The sequence below is a fragment of the Hippocampus bargibanti genome, linkage group LG17 (assembly GCF_051943395.1).
Source record: "Hippocampus bargibanti isolate YZ-2025 linkage group LG17, ASM5194339v1, whole genome shotgun sequence".
Taxonomy (NCBI): domain Eukaryota; kingdom Metazoa; phylum Chordata; class Actinopteri; order Syngnathiformes; family Syngnathidae; genus Hippocampus; species Hippocampus bargibanti.
In genome coordinates, this window is record NC_142750.1 from 5,246,553 (window position 1) to 5,263,891 (window position 17,339).

Genomic DNA, 17,339 nt, shown 5'->3' on the forward strand with positions numbered 1-17,339 from the left:
ATGATGGACGTCACCGTTGCTAGCAGAAGGCCGCAGAGCAAGACGCTAGATCACATTCCATTACATATAGGAAGATACACAGCTCACACAAAAAAAAGAGTTAAGGATAATTGGCTGTCAGATGAAATTTATGGACTATGTAAAACGTTCATGTCGCAGTGGGACCATGAAAGTAGGACATTTAAGTCTGAGGATGATTTTCTCATCGGAAGCAATGAACTCGTTCACTGCCATTCCAGAATTTATTTGGGAATATAAAAGCATGACGTGGAGTGACATTTCCAAACGTGTTCAGTTTTTCTTGCAGGAGGTGCTAAAAAAGCGCTGGTCAGACCTCTGGCCATGTTTTTTTCTTCCACAAGGGGGAAGCATATCCCCTTTTTCATGTTAGCGCTTTGTTACAGCTTCAGCTGTTGTTAAAGCGCTCTATTAATCAATATGTATACATTGTATTTTGTACAGGCGCCCCCATTTCAAGCGCAGATAACTGCAGACCTATATAACTGAGGAATTAACTCATTTTTTTCTGATGAAAGAAGAGAATCTAATGTTTCTTACGCTGAATTGAATGTTTGTATAGTCCTAAAACTCAATATTCTGTTGGTCCTGCTTGAGTGAAGATGACAAAAACCCTGGCACTGGAGTGGATACATTTTTGCACATCATCTGCCATTCCCGAGTTTATTCGGGAATTGAAAATATGACGTGATGTGCCATTCCCGAATTTGTTCGGGTTTTGTTTTTTCTTGTTAGGGTGGGAGCCGATAAAGCGCTGGTCAGACCTCTGGAAATGTTTTTTTCACTTCCACGAGGGGGCAGCATTTGGCTTTTGTCCATGTTAGCGCTTTGTTCCTGCTTTAGCTGTTGTTAAAGTGCTATATAAACCAATATTTATCAGATAGCTAGATTACTAGCTATCTAGCAGATAGCAAGATAATTATCTCTGAGATAGCTCGATAGCTAGCTATCAATCCGATAGCTAGATAGCTAGTTACAGTATCTATCAGATGGCTAGCTAGCTGTCAAATCTATATCAGCTATCTATGGAATTATCCTGTGACTGTAAAGTGACCTTGAGAGTTTTGAAAGGCGCTTGTAAATGAAATGTATTATTATTATTATTATTATTATTATGTATTGCATTGAATTTTGGACAGCTGCCCTCATTTCAAGCTCATATAACTACAGACCCATATCATTTTTATGATGAAAGAAGAGAGTCTAAGGTTTCTTCCGCTGCATTGAATGTTTATGTAGTCCTTCAACTAAATATTTTGTGGGTCCTGGAATTCGAGTGACAATGACAAAAACCCTGGCAGTGGAGTGGACACATTTTTGGACGTCTGGCAGTGAATGAGTTAAGCTAAATTGCCACGTTTTGTGGTCAGGAACCTTATCTAAAAGGTTTCGAATGGTCTGACGTGACATTTTGGGGGGTCTCAACAATTGAGTGGCATTCTTCGCAATGGCGCTTTCATTAGCAGTTTTTTTACTCGGGTGGTCTGAATGGATAGCACGATTCCACACAAGTTCAATGCTGCCATCTCGTGGCCATATGAGGGTATATAACAACCCGAGGATTGAGTGACAAAACTACGCCAACCTTAATAATATAGGTATATATTTATTTATACAGACATATTCATTTATATCGATTAATTGTAAAAATAAAAATAAAAAATAAAAAATAAAAGGAAAAGATTTACAGTAATTTCATGAACTACAGTCATTGTCATTTTTTTAAATAGCGCCCAGATTTCAATACAGAAGGTGTACTGCTTTGGGGGAACCGGGTGGTGGCTAAATTAACGTTTTCAAATGCAAGGGGGGGGGGGGGACCAACCGTGTGTTTGTTTTGTGATGATGTTGACACAAGGGTCAGTGGACTCACTTTCGCTTCACAACAGTGAGTGTCGAAACATGGGCTAATTGACGAGCCAACTGTTAGCATTCACGCATTAGCCAAGACCGATTTGACTGGAATTTTCAAGGCTAGCTTTCTGTGAGCTGCCTTGATGCTTTTCAAAGTGAGCGGCGACAACAGACATCTTAACACCAGTCAAGAGTTAGCCTTCACACATAGCCCGACAGGCTCTTTTGTGCTTTTCCCACCAATAAATCCATTCTTAGCATTGACACAAGATCTGTCACGCCGCCTCCACTTTCTTCCAAAGTTGACATAAGGCCAGCGGACTCCATTAGGCTTCACGATCGTTAAAATTCACGTTAACGGATTGACCAGAAGTTTCCTTCCATTTTCAGAGTCAGTATTGACATTTGGACCAGCAGCATTGACGCATGGGCAAAAAGACTCCATTGCATTTTCCTTCCTCTATTTTTTCTGAGTTAGAGCTGACACGTGGGTCAGTGGGCTGATTCAAGCTTTTCAGAATGAGCATTGACACTTTGGTCCGCAAGCTCCTTAAGGCGTTTTTCTCATATTGACACATGGGGCCAAAGGAAAATCAATCCCGCTTTCCTTTCTCGGGAGTACACGGCGGCCATTTTGACACGGTCCCTAATCCCCTCCGCGTAGAGCCCCCGCTCGAACAAAACGTCGGGATTACATGAGGCTCATCCTGCTTTGCATTATCCTAAAAAAAAAAAAAAATATGAGAATATTGACTGACGCTTGTTTTGCCTCCTTCAATCCATTTTAGGAACACCGATGAGGCTTTAACGTTACACATTTCAGTTTAGGGAATTTGGTGTAGGGGAATAGCAGAAAATAAGCCAACATATAGAAATAAAGTACAGTGATACCCCGGTTTACGAAATCTTTGGCTTACGAACGTTTCGGTTTACGAACGTTACATTTATGACAATTTTACCTTGTTATACAAACTTTACCTTGGCATACAAACTTTTTTCATACACGGAGCTGCCTCAATGAGTGATGTGTCGTTCGTGAACGAGCCCGTTCTTCTAACAACAAAATGGCAGGCGACTGTTTTTGTCCTCTATTTCCCACCCCCAGTCTTCGGGTAAAGCCATGTGATTGGTCAAGAACGCAGCAGTGAGGTGGGGTGTTTTAAACATTAAAGAGACAGTGAGAGAGTTTCAAATTTGATAGTTCAAAGGCAGAGTGTAGACTGCAAGGTTAAAATATCCCATTAATCAGGCTCCACAAACAACCCGCTTAAGCCATCTGTACACTTGATGCAAAACGCTATCAACCCAGCTAAACAGAACACAATTGATGAGGAACTAGATACAATTATCACAGAGAAAGCACCTACAAGGGATGATTCCTCAAGATGGTGATTGAAGAAGGCTACGTTCCTCATGCAGTGTTAGATGCTGAGGAAATCAGCCACTCTATTCCATCAAGCCATCAACGACCATCACAAAGGTAAATAATAACGTATATTTGGTGTAGTTTTAAGGCTTAGAAAATTAGAAAGTAGACAATTATGTTTGAAAGGGACCTGGGAACGGATTATTCTCATTTTAATGGTTTCCTATGGGAAATTATTTTTCGGGATACACACTTTTTGCCTTACACACTCTGTCTGGGAACCAATTAAGTTCATAAGCCAAGGTATCACTGTATAATTATTCCATCTGTTATGCCCCAAGGAGTTGTTTCAATTCAGGGACATATGAGAAGTAATATCTGGGAAGAGTGCGAGTAAAAAAAAATCCTACTTACAATTGCACCTGGCCTGGAGATTTACGACAATGATAAAAATACAAAGTCCTTAATGGAGTCCGGTTGTCCTTTAAATCCAGTCGTCATCTTTTTTTCATCGTCTTTTTTTTCTCGATGATGTCATCTGTCGAAACTCCCCAAGTCCTCACTGATGTACTGTACACCCGGGTTTCAAAAAAAATAATAAAATACAAAATAGGTGTCACATGCAACATTTGGCATTTTTTTCAGTCCCCCAAATGTGTGCTGCTTTTTGTTTTAGAAAAATAGTTTTTTTTTTTTTTTTTTCTCCAGTCCCCCTTCACCTCGCCAATGACGCACATAAAGACAGCATAGACAAGGGACAACCTCAGTGTGTGTAACCAGTGAGTGGAGTATTACAAAATGTTCTTCTTTGTAAACATTCTGGATGTTTTTTTCCCCCAATAGGTGCAAAAGATCGCTTGCTTTTTTTTTCTTTCAATACATTTTTTTGCTGCTGTTCACTGGCTGTTGTCACTTTTTTGAGAAAATGGGGGTAGGAACCAGACGCTGACTCTGGACTTTTTCCAACAGTGCAGGATGTGAGATGAGAAGCTCTGCTTTCTTTCGCCATCCACAGCAGGAATGTTTTTAAATACTCCTGGCATCGCTTTATATCCCCATCCGCCCTGTCCGCCATATACATTCTACAAAAACGAACTTCAACAACAAAGTTCTTCCAGGTGGGGCCGTGTTGAGTGATCCAATCAGAAAAGTGCATTCTGATGGTCACTTATGATTGGATGTTGAAGAAAAAGGTCAATAGGTTTGTTGTTAGTTTTTTCCATTTTTTTTAAATCTTAAACCTAACATTTATCCATTCATCCATTTTTTTAACTGGTTATCCACTGCGACCTATCAAGGGTGACAATGGTGGTCGGCTCAGAACTGCTCGCCAGTCAATCGCTGGGGTACACATTCAGCCATTGAGAACTAGAGTAGTAAAATTCTATTTTTTGGGCGGTCGTTTTACAATATAGTGATGCAAAATTTGATGAGGCTTTGTATCTTGGTCATTTAGGGAGCAATGATTACTTGTGGAAAAACTGGTGGTGATCATGTTTAACGTTACACCGGACAATCATCAAATTCGAAGTACAGTGATACCTCGGTTTACGAACCCCTTGGCTTACAAACTTTTCAGTTTACGAACGTTACATTTATGAAAATGTTACCTTGGCATACAAACTATTTTTCGGGATACACACAGACCTGCCTCAATGAGTGATGTGTCGTTCGCGAACAGCCCGTTCTTCTAACAACAAAATGGCAGCCGACTGTTTTTGTCCTCTATTCCCTGCCCCCAGTCTTCGGTTAAAGCCACATGATTGGTCAAGAACGCAGCAGTGAGGGGGGGTAGTTTAAACATTAAAGAGACAGGCAGACTACAGTGAGAGAGTTTCAACTTTGATAGTTCAAAGGCAGAGTGGAGACTGCAAGGTTAAAATATCCCATCAATCAGGCTCCACAAACAACTCGCACAAGCCATCTGTACACTTGATGCAAAAAGCTATCAATTCAGCTAAACAGAACACAATTGATGAGGAACTAGGTCAAATTACCGCAGAGAAAGCACCAACAAGGGATCAATCCTCAAGATGGTGAAAGAAGGTTACGTTCCTCATCAAGTGTTTAATACTGATGAAACTGGCCACTCCATTCCATCAAGCCATCAACGACCATCACAAAGATAAATAAAACGACTTTATTATACAGTACAGTTTATTTCTTTAATTATAATACCATAGCACATTTATTATACATAAAATAAGGTAGATTTTGTGTAGTTTTAAGGCTTAGAAAATTATAAAGTAGAAAATTATGTTTTATGTGGACCTGGGAACGGATTATCCTCATTTTAATGGTTTCCTATGGGAAATTAATTTTTGGGATCCACACTTTTCGCCTTACACACTCTGTCTGGGAACCAATTAAATTCGTAAGACAAGCCATCACTGTACCGTATTTTCTGCACTATAAGGCGCACCTCAAAGTAAATATTTTTTCGAAAGCTGACCATGCGCCTCATAATCCGGTCCGCCTTATGCATGGAAAATGTTTTAAAATATATCATTCATTAAAGGTGCCCCTTATAATGCGGTGCACCTTATATGGACCTCGACTTTAGGGAATTGGAGCCTGGATTCGCAGGCGTAGCCAATTTCAAAAAGGGATGTATTGGGAAATGTATAGATTATTCTCATGGCCTTCACCCTATTTGTCAAAATTAGAACTATAGTAAGTCCTCGTTTTTCGCGGTTAACTCATTCACTGCCAGACATGTCCAAAAATGTGTCCTCTCCAGTGCCAGGGTTTTTGTCATTGTCACTTGAATTCACAGAATATTGACTCATTCACTGCCATTACGAATTTATTCAGGAATTGAAAATATGACATAGAATTTATTCGTTTTTTTTTCATGCTTGGGTGACGATAAAGCGTTGGCCATTGCCTCCAGCAATGTGTTTTTTTCCATAAGGGGGCAGCATTTCCCTTTTTCCCCCCATGTTAGCACTTTGTTCCAGCTTCATCTGTTGTTAAAGCACTATATAAACCAACATGTATGTATTGCATTGTATTTTGGACAGACACCCTCACTTCAAATTCAGATAACTGCAGATCTATGTAATTTAGGAATTAACTCTTTTTTTTGGTGAAAGAAGAGAGTTTAAGGTTTCTTACATTGCGTTGAACGTTTATGTGGGCCTAAAACTCAATATTCTCAGGGTCCTGCAATTCAAGTGATAATGACAAAAACCCTGGCACTGGAGTGGACACTTTTTTGGACATGTCTGGCAGCGAATGAGTTAAATTGCGATCGCAATATTCCATTTTTTTTAATTTCCAATCCGGTTATTTGTCAGATACCTTCTGCCATTATTCACATTATCACCTATGAGTCTTCAATAAACGTAACATATTTTCAGAACATGGGACAAAAGCCAGACCTAAGCCGAGGCGGAATAAGCAAACTCCAACACAGAAAGGCTGGAGATGAGATCCAAACCTCGCAGCTATTTAGGTGAACATGCTAAACATTAGCATGAAAAAATGAATGTGTGGAGTGTGTGTTACCCTGCACTGTTTGGTCTCTCTGCAGCTTGTAAAGTGACTGGGAAGCAGCAATGAATGTACTGTTTGACCAAGGGGGGGATCCTGGGGAGAGAAGCTTGAATCGGAGGGACTCCGCGGTGGAGGTGGGGTGGGTGGATGTGGATGTCTTTTGCATCATAGCACGACGCAGCAGCGGCAAAACCTCTGGCGGCTGCCCCCCACCGAAGGCGGAGGAGTCACGGGGGCAAAGTACGCGTGAACTTTGATGTTAGGCAGGTGGGTCTACGAATGAAAGAGAAATAGGTTATCCCGAATGCTGTGTTGTTTTCCTGCACTAAACGGATGCTTTCTGTTCATTTAAATTCATCATCTAAGATTTTTCATTTTATTTATATTTCAATTGGAATTTTTCTCATTAACTCATTTATTCGACTTCAAACCACCACGGCAGGTTCGGTCAAATCTACCCTTTCATCCAAATATGCTAGCTAGCTTTCTATCTATTTGAGTTACTTCCGGGTTGAGTTATTATTAGCTGTTAGCGAGCTAGCTTTCTATCTATTTGAGTTACTTCGAGGTTGAGTGATTATTCACTAACTCTTAGCTAGCTAGCTAGCTTTCTATCTATTTGAGTTACTTCCGGTTTGAGTGAAAGCTGGCGCGTGTGGCTGCCACTGCTCACCCACAGAAAAACTGATCCTGTGAGTGTAAAATGACCTTGAGAGTTTTGAAAGATGCTTCGAAATGAAATTTATTATTATTATTATTATTATTATTCACAGCCAGATATGTGCAAAAATGTGTCCAATCCAGTGCCAGGGGTTTTTGTTATTTTTACTCAAATTGCAGGATCCACAGAATATTGAGTTTTAGGACTAATTAGTGTAAATTCAATGCAGCGTAGGAAAGAATAGACTTTAATCTCTAGTTAATTACTAAATTATATGGGTCTGGAGTTATCTGAGCTTGAAATGGGGGCGACAGTACAAAAGGCAAATGCTGCCCCCTCGTGGAAGGGAAACATTGCCAGAGGTGTGACCAGCGCTTTATCGGCATGCCCGCCAAAAAAATTTGGGAATGGCGCGCCACGTCATATTCTCAAGTCCAGAATAAATTCGGGAATGGCAGTAAATGAGTTAAAATGCAGTGAAATATTTAGATTCTAAACATGTAAAGCAATTTATATTGTTAAAAAATAGAGATTAACATTGTTTTTTTTTTTTCACTTCAAAGTGGCGCCGGGAGAGTGGCTGTCTTTACAGCAGCTCCTGTATTTTGTTTTTCTACTTCTTCCTTTCCTTTCTCTTACTTTGCTGCTGTGAAATATAATTTTTTTCACTGCAAAGCTAATCCAATCCATAATAAATAACAAGCTAGTAAAATACATTGATTGGTTCAGAAATACATAAAATAAATATACAGTATTAACCAATTAAAAATCATAACTGATCATTGTATTGAGATTTCATATGACCCAGATTATACTGTTTGTTGTTTTTTTTTTTGTGTTTGTTTTTCCCAAGATGGCGGCGCGTGAACACGCAGCGGCTCCCCTCTCCCGGCAAATTTTCATGTTTATTATGTTTGTTAAAGTCATTATAAGTGCCTTGCATGCTGGGTCCGAGAGGACAGTAATTTCATCTGTGCTGTATGTCATGCATATTAGCATATTTGACAAGAAAGCTAACTTTGACTTTTTTTTGTATTGAATTCTTATGAGGTTTTCTTCCAAACAGAAACTAATTTAATCTTTTGAGTTATCACAGCAATTTCTCCTTTAACTCTTTCATTCCTCATAAAACGGCAATGAAACACATAATATATGCCACTCACCCTTAACCTCTTGATACCGGCGCGAGTGATCTGCTGGCAGTCGTAAAGTTCGATGCGATCCAAACTGTGGCAGCTCTTCAAATGCTCCAACGAGGCGTCGGTGATAAGCGGGCAGTTGTCCAATTCGATCACCTCCAGTCGGTCGTGGGCGCACGGCCCGCTCCCCAGGTGGCGGATACCGTCGTCGGTGATGAGCTCGCAGTGAGACAGACTCTGCGGGTGTTGGGAAGGGGTGAATAATTCGGTGACTGCGGCGCGGCTATGAGTCGGCAAACGATGAGCTCGACACTCACCAGAACTTGCAGCCTAGGGCAGTAGATCGAAAGCTGGGTGAGCGTTCCGTCTGTAATCTGAGAGGAAGAAGGAAAAATCATCATAGCACACTTGACAAAAAGCCATGTGGAATCCGTGAATCTGCGCAGCGGTGCATGAACTACAATACAAATTCCCGAAAATGCATACCACAACGATAAAGCATAACACTTACCTGCACACATTCTTCTAAATCCATCTTCTCGAGCTCGTGACAATTCTATAAAGACATTCAATAGACCGTTTACTTCAAAATTGTGTTTCCGCATCTAAAACTGCGCCAAATAATCAATATATAGCAGTGGCGGACCGTCAAGGCCTGCAAAGCCTTCTCTGCTGGCCTAAAGAGATCTGAATCACGAACTGATGATAATTTTATTTTGTCCATGAATTCTTATGAAATAATTCCAAATTGTCTTTCAGCTTCCTTTCACTACTTTTCCCCTGTTGCGCTGCTTCCAGATGTGTGTTTTCATATTTAAGCATTTAACCAATCACATTTTAGCCTTTATTTGTTACCAGGGTCAGAAATTTACCTGGACGCCTGCACAATCAGTTCTGCGGGCCCTGTCGCATCAAATGTGTGGATCAAACTGTTGCTCTAACCAATCAGGTTTCAGGTTTGCAACGCAAAAGGGGTACCAGCGCCTTCTTTGTCAACATCAGAGTTTTCGCAAACTATGATTGGCTAGTCACTATAGTTTGCAGAAGTTGCTCTGATCACAAGCAGCATACACAAGAGCATACTGGCCAAAGCTAGCACACTGTATTGGTAGCTGTTGATTTAATAGCAATTTTGTGAAACCACAATGGCTGAAGGAGAAGAAATGGATTTGCGTGGATATTTACTGTTAAAGCCATTTTCAAGACGGACTTTTCAAGAAAAAAATGGACGTCATTAAGAAAGGCCGGTCAGTTATTTTCTGGCTAATGGTACCCTCTAGTGGACTTGTAGTGAATCACACCACACTTTTTTTAGTCTGGATTGATTCAGATGTAGCACTACTGAAGGCCTAGCGATGAAATCCACGGCTCGCCACTAATATATAGTGATCATTTCTATATCATAATCTAATTAAACTCACCCTTGCTAGTGTGGTGAAGCCCACGTCTGTAAGTTGAGAACATCGGGCCACTTCTAATATTCTAAAAAAAATATGGAAATAAAATAAGGCAAAATGGGATTGAGTTCCAAAATAATAACTCAGAAGTAATCAATGTTACTTACATTCATCACACATTATTTGATTTGGAGTTGGATTTGAGAGTTACCTGAGGCGGGGGCAGTTCTGTCCGAGCGCGTGCAAGATGGTGTCCGTGATGTTGGCGCAACCTGATACACACAGCGACTGAAGACGATGGCAGCCTCGACAAATAGTGATGAGGCCATCATCTGTGATCTGCTACTCGTGGATACAGGAAATGTGGTTTAAAATATGAGAAAAAAAAATGCATTAACAGTTCAAAATACCGTATCCTATAGTCTGATCCCAAAATTATAACACATCTGATGACTTATGAATGGAAGACAAGAGCGTTTGACCACATTTATTTGTCTTGAGCCGTCAGTCTGTTGAATCAAGCTAGCAATAGCATTAGCCAAGGCTAGCATAACGTTAACAACTGACTAGCGTATTTCAGACATGTTTTTTTCTGTCACTGTAAGGCCACGTTCCAATGTTAGATCCCAACGTTAGCTTTAAAACTTTGATTCATAAACTAGCTTTGTAAATTAGATTACAACGTTAGCTTTGGAATTTATGCTTTAGAGTAACGTTAGCTTCCAATCAGCCATATTCTGTTTTCATACTAGACTGCACTTACTGAGCATGTCTGCAAGTTGAGCGTCACCAACAGGGGACAGTTTGCCCCGATATGCTTCAACGCCTCGTCTTCGAGCTAAAAGATGGGGGGGGGGGGTGGAAATGTGTATATTTCACAGAATCAAAAGTGAAACTGAACATAAAAAGGGGGCAAAGGTCCAAGCACACCTGCGTGCAGCCCTTCAGGAAAAGACCCTTGAGACCCTGACTGGACCGAACCAGAGCCTGGATTCCATCTTTGGTGACTTGATCACACCAGGAGATATTGAGCTGTTCCAGCAAAGGGCAGCCCTCACTAGTGGTTGTTTGAATAAGGAGCGGGGGGGGGGGGGGGGGGGGGGGAATAAGTGACAGAGAAAGACAAAGAAAGCCATTTTGTAAAGCCAGGTCTCTTTTACACTTGTAGCACCAATCTGATGATTAAAAGAGCTACTGCAGGGATGCATTTGGGAAATTAAAAAGGGGGGCCAGTTGTTCGATGTAAATATTGCAATGCACTGTGGGTAAATGAACATTCGATTAGCTCTTTTGGCAGTTTCAGGCGGATCACGGAAAAGCTCTTCTTTTCCTTTCGGCTTTTCCCTTCAAGGGGTCGCATAATAATAAATAATAATAATAATAATAATAATAATAATAATAGTAATAGTAATATGACAATAGTAATAATGACAATAATAATAATAATAATAACGACAATAATAATAATAATACATACATACATACATACATACATACATACATACATACATACATACATACATACATACATACATACATACATACATACATACATACATACATACATACATACATACATACATAAGTGCCTTTCAAAACTCTCAAGGTCACAGTCACAGGATACGTTTTTCTGTTGGTCAAATAGACAGAAAGCTAGCCAGCTAGCTAATAGATAGCTAGGTAGCTAGATAGATAGGTAATACATAGCTAGCTAGATAGCTAATAGATAGGAAAATAGATGTAACTAGCTAGGAAGGCAGCTAGATAGCCAGCAAGATAGCTAGCAAGATAGCCAGATAGCCAGCTACATATCTGTAAGGCAAGATGGCAGACAACGAAAGTTAAAACCTCTGAAGGAAAACGAACAGTTTACAATTGCTGTTAAAGTAAATTAGTTTATTTAGCTATTTTCACAGAACTATGCCATATGTGGTGCAGAACATGTAACAAGATGCGCTAATCGTGACAGACTTGTGGAGTTACAAAGTTGCGCCAGTGGCTGTCAAAATGCGTAAATGGCGCAAGGGCCCAGATGCATCCCTGCTACGGTGTAAGGACTCTTATTAACATAGGTGTTCAGATCAAATGTGTTCTGTCCATCCATCAGAGGCCATAACAAATTATCTGGATCCAATTTGGATTTGGTTGCGAATGCGTCTATAAGGCCTTAGGAAAATGATAGCGTGACAATGTTTATTTATACAAGCAATATAATAATTGTAGTGCGCACCTGAGGGCTTTGAGCGATAGGTTGGTGATTGAGGTACAGGAAGCGAGGTCCAGGTGCTTCAGCTTTGGGCAGAATTTGCTCAGGCTGTTACATGTGCTGCAGAGAAGAGGACAACCATGTTTTGCTATATAAACATCAATCAGCAAACACCCCCAATAGTCCCGATGAATATTTAGAAGACAAACGACGTCACTTTTTGGTTTTTTTAACTGACATCAGAAAACCGTTTTATAGCATCTAAAATACCCAAAACATGGAGTACGATATGTTTAGTCAAATGCAAAACACCAATAAAAATGACTAAAGGTGTCCAAAATCTGCAAAAAAATTGAGCTGCGAATTGGGCATTTTATGAATATGATTCAAATAGTTCTGAAGAGGAAAGCATACATGTTTGCAATCGATTAAAGAATTATATGTGCCATTTTGAGGCAACATTGGGGGAAAATCTCTCATCCAAAAAAAAAAGAGGCACAAAATGGTGACATCCAGTGGCCACCTCCGCTTCCACAGGCTGATAAATTCCTTATATGGAGCTTGGATGCCCTCTTCTGGTGGCTTTTAGGTGCAACATGGTTCTCAGACCAAACATGTACAGCAAAATACATTGACGTGATGGAAGGACTGCTACAATGTTTCTTTTTTCAGTCAGGGGGCGGTCCTTTTGTGACGGCACGTACGGACTCGTCACCAACTCAAAAACAAGACTTCCTGAATATTCAGAGCGAGTCTTAAAACGTAAAATATAGCTATATGTGGTGGAATCTTATTAAAATACGCTCAGTAGAAGTCATTTGAAGCCATTTAACAAATTATGGACACAACTTATCCGTAGACGTCGGTTGTCCTTTAAGTTCACCATCATCTGGTTTAAACTATTACCACAAAGAAAAAACATATTGGGAAGCCACAATTACACTTTTTTTTTGCTAATATAGGCAATTAAAAAAAAAGTTATTTTGATTTCAAGACGGCACCGTGAGAGTGGCTGCCTTTCCAGCAACTCCTGTATTTTGTTTTTCTACTTTCCTTCCTTTAATAACTTTGCTGCTGTGAAATGTAAATTTCTCCACTGCGAGACTAATAAAGGCAAATCCAATCCAATCCAATACATGGTCCCTACCTCAAGATAATTTGTGAAGGTGATACCTGTCAGTGATCTTGGTGCAGCCGTTCAAACTGAGTAGCTCGATGTTCCTGCAGTTCTGTGAGAACGTCCTACAAAAATACACACACATAACAACAACTCACATGGGACACAAAAGCAGCAACATTTAAATTCACCTCTCTCCTCTTCCAGGCTGGCTTCTTACCTCAGGGCGCTGTCGCCCACACCGAGGCACCCCCGTAGGCTTAGTTTCCTCAGGAATCCTCCACATCGCTTTGAAATGTTCTCCACCACTCGGCCCTGCAGGAACAAAAATACAAATAAATACAAATAACACGCGCTCACACAAAATGTCTCCTCATTCACCTCGATAATCAGCACATACGCGCCCAGTTGCCAAATAAAGCAAAGCCCACCTCAATGTCCCGCTGAAAGTCAAAGAGGTCGATCCGCTGCCAGTTGCTACCGTCCAGAGCCAGAACATTCCAGGACTGAGGGCATACACGGACAGTTGTCATTGAACACAATATATAAAAAAAGTAGAATTACGATTATATGCCCATTTACTCACCCGTGAGACTTGAGCACAGCGACATAACGTCACCACATCCAGAAAGGAGAAGATTCTACAAGATAGGCAAGAAGAGGACAAGTTATTTACAATACTGCAAAACCGCTGAAAATAACTGAAAAAAAAAAGTCAAAACTTGTTATTTTACCACACGTGCCGTATTTTCTGGTGTATAAGGCACACGCAAAACCCTTCATTTTCCTCAAAAGATGACCCTGCGCCATATACGCCGGTGCGCCTTATATGTGAAGTCAGATTGAGCCGCAACAGGTCTCGCAACGACTCAATTTCCCCTTGTGGAAGAAGTAGTGCGTAATCCCAGTCTCTACTGTAGCATCTTATAATGTGGTGTGCCTTATATTTGGATTTTTTTTTTAATATATTATACGTGGAAAACTGTTTTTCATTCATTGAAAGTGTGCCTTGTAGTCCAGTGTACCTTATATATGGAAAGTTTGAAAATACACCATTCACTGGAGGTGCGCCTTATACTATATATATATATATATATATATATATATATATATATATATATATATATATATATATATATATATATATATATATATATATATATATATATATATATATATATATATACACACACTATATTATCCCATAGTGAAGGTCACCTTTCAATCTACCAACTTCACGGGCTGCTAACGTCACAATAGGACGCTGTGAGCCAGTGAAGAGTGTAATAGTTTGGAGGTATTGAAGCTAGTATGGCCGAGTGAGACAGAGGCTTGAATTACGGCCTTCATTTTGCTAAGAGGCTTAGCCATTTTATTTTTTCCCCCTCACCCCTTGAGTCTGAAAACAATTTGAATGTTGTATAACCTAAAGGCGTCTGGTTTTAATGAAGCACCCAGGGATCGCTTGAGAATAGGGAGAAATGTGCATCCTTATGTTCGGTTGATGTCATCGCCAGAGGGCATTTATGTCACAAACATTTTAACATAGCCTAGTATAGTTTAAAAAAATGTGAAGAATATGTATTCCATTTCTGTTATCTGCTTAAAAATCAACAAGACTCACCGCAGCAACAGCTCTTTGGGTAGCTTCTTATTGATGACAGCCTCGTCGCTGTTTGTGAACATCTGCGAGGTGCACAAAACAGTTGAAAATTTACTGAAGAGTAAATTAAAGATCACAGATCTATTAATGTAGTTGTGTAAAAAGGGCGGTTAAAAATGTATAGGGATCTAGGTCAGAGTCAGCCAATGTCCATTTTGAAAGAACGTGCATAATACATGCATACATACATGTATACTGCATGGATACAGATTCACCGACTGCTTGGATATTTTTGTTATTTAGATTTAGGGCAAATTGACTCTGACAGCTCGGATTGTGCTCCCTGGCCAAATAATCCACGACTCTTTCCACAGTTGACATGCAGACATTGGCTCCCCTCCCCCCTCAGCCGCTCCTTTGTAATCCAACATAAAATGAACCCGACGCTGCTTGAATGTGAGTGTTATGCTTTCTCTGGCAGGCCAGCTGAGGTCATTGAATGAAACAGACATAAAAGCCAATAGAGCCATATCCTCAAGCAAGCCAATAACGGTTTGCTGCAGAACCATACCGAAGCAACACCACAAAGACATTAAACCGATCAAAATCAGACTTACATACAGTTGAAAAATGTATGCTTAATCCTCTTCTTGTGTGGTAAAGTGTGACATGCATGTATTGCATTTAAATTTGTATTGCAACACAAATAACATTTGACATGACAACAGAAAAGGCCAGCTATTATATTCAAAGTAAAGAAAATACCAAACTAAACCCATTTGTGCAAGTAAAAACAAACAAACAAAATGACAGCAGTGATTTTAAAAGACCGTTTCCAATAATAAACCATTGTTCAATTAGGAATTCAACACGTAATGTACACAAACACTGTGCTGTATACATTTCTATTAAAGAATAGATCTTACCAAACCGGAAATCCATTTGCTAAAATAGACACCTGAACTTTTACTTTGAAGGAAGACATGGATTTTAGCCTGCTGATTGTGCGCTAGCTTGGTTTAGCTCGCAGCTGTTTTCTCCAGGCTGGAGGACAACGGCCTGCATCTGTTGCACGCATTTGTTTCTTTCAAACAAATACACAATAACAAAATACATAATCCCAACGCTCACTTGAGGGCCGAACGCAACACTGACGTTGCCGCAGTTTTTAGGAAAAAGTTGTTGTCCGAATAAAGACAAAAAACACATCTAACGCAAGTAGATAATCAAGTTTACTTTTTCTACAACCGCAAGGGCACCACTGACGTTTACACAAACAGTGGTTGTGCTCTTTATTGTTAAATAAATGCCCTCGTTCATGAGGTACTTGGCCTACGTTCGGCTGTCAATCAGGACTGGAGATGTTAAACCAAACCCATGATCCAGCAGCACAAACCCCAGCTAAAAAAACTCAAATTCGTGCAAAACACACCAATACGAACTGAAATTGTAAACTAAAACCGGTTACGTCGATATGTACTGTGATTTTCCGGTCAGCTGTTGATGTCTATGTAGCTTGGCAGGGTTTTGTTTTGATGGCGCAAAAAGGAAAAGAAATCCAGGGACATTTAACGCATCACACGACAACAACAGCAAGAGCCGACATTTATACCGCTTAGTATCCTCCTGGTCGATTTGACAAGTCAGCCAAGGCCTTGTTGTTGTTAGCACAAAGCACTGCAGCTAATCCCAAACGGTGCTTGAGCCGCACCAATGTCGCCGTTGGTTATTATTTTCGTCCACGAATATAATAATGGTTGTCCTCAACGAGGTTCTGTGACGTGATGCAACTGCGTGTCAAAGGTTTTGAAGGGACCCAGGTGAACTCACCTCAAAGCGGCTCCGCGAGACGCCGTTCACCTCCTTCCCCATGTCGGACGCCGCCGCTTGCCGACTCTGTGGCTTCGGGTGCGGGCGCAGTCGGAATGCAGCAGACGGGGACGCACTTCCAGCCGATTCCCATCCACGGCTATCATGCTACCGTCCTCCCCGGAGACGGTAGCTGGCTTTTAGAAGCCACGGACTGGCCTACTAACGCGAGTAACAGATTTTCTCTCGGCATAAATAAAAATAAAACGCCGTGTGGACGGGCAGTAGCCGGAATAGGCCCTTATTGGCTTTGGTTCGCCCTCCCTCTCTCCTTTTCTCACTCGCTCCCTCCCATCCACGCACACTCATATATCACAAAGGAATCTAAAGTGGACGTCCACACAGAATATTATTCACCAATTCGTGTCATTTTTATTACACTATAGTAGCCCACTGGTGCACGACTCAAATATTTAAAATGAGGGCCAAATCACCCCTTTTCCACAATGACATACATTGTCAAAGTCCGCATTTGTTTCCTGCTAACACAAATAACGCATTCATGCTTGCTGGTTTGATTGTAAAACATGTATTTTCCACCAGGAACTTTAGTTATTGGTATGGAAAATACTACTTCCTTGTTTGTATTAGGCCACGCCCTATTGCGAGGA

General features: G+C 40.5%; 2 protein-coding genes across 3 annotated transcripts in view; both read right to left on the reverse strand.

The window, feature by feature from the left end:
- Positions 1 to 6,842, reverse strand: part of LOC148885371 (SH3 and cysteine-rich domain-containing protein 2-like) — a 29,759-nt gene extending 22,917 nt beyond the window's left edge. Inside the window, exon 1 of one of the 2 annotated variants that reach the window (XM_089018707.1) lies at positions 6,749 to 6,842. The gene's annotated coding sequence lies outside the window, so the exon portion shown is untranslated. The remainder of the gene's footprint in view (positions 1 to 6,748) is intronic. The other variant, XM_089018709.1, reaches the window with a different exon arrangement.
- fbxl20 (F-box and leucine rich repeat protein 20) lies at positions 1,677 to 16,995 on the reverse strand. The gene is made up of 15 exons (XM_089018706.1): positions 16,690 to 16,995; positions 14,881 to 14,942; positions 13,843 to 13,897; positions 13,688 to 13,762; positions 13,477 to 13,571; positions 13,313 to 13,381; positions 12,164 to 12,259; positions 10,864 to 10,990; positions 10,697 to 10,771; positions 10,145 to 10,275; positions 9,958 to 10,018; positions 9,048 to 9,092; positions 8,854 to 8,910; positions 8,561 to 8,773; positions 1,677 to 7,009 (listed from the first exon to the last, which is right to left on the reverse strand). The coding sequence occupies exons 1-15, from the start codon at positions 16,729 to 16,731 to the stop codon at positions 6,902 to 6,904; spliced, it is 1,311 nt and encodes a 436-aa protein (XP_088874832.1). The 5' UTR covers positions 16,732 to 16,995; the 3' UTR covers positions 1,677 to 6,901.
- Between the last annotated feature and the right edge of the window lie 344 nt (positions 16,996 to 17,339).

Bases quoted from the DNA above. Each gene is read 5' to 3' on its own strand.
- fbxl20 (XM_089018706.1), bottom strand. From the start codon at position 16,731: ATGGGGAAGGAGGTGAACGGCGTCTCGCGGAGCCGCTTTGAG. The intron at 13,382-13,476 runs GTAAGAAGCCAG...GTATTTTTGTAG, and splicing joins GTGGGCGACAGCGCCCTGAG to GACGTTCTCACAGAACTGCA. The intron at 9,093-9,957 runs GTGAGTTTAATT...ATGTCTTTATAG, and splicing joins GCTTCACCACACTAGCAAGG to AATTGTCACGAGCTCGAGAA.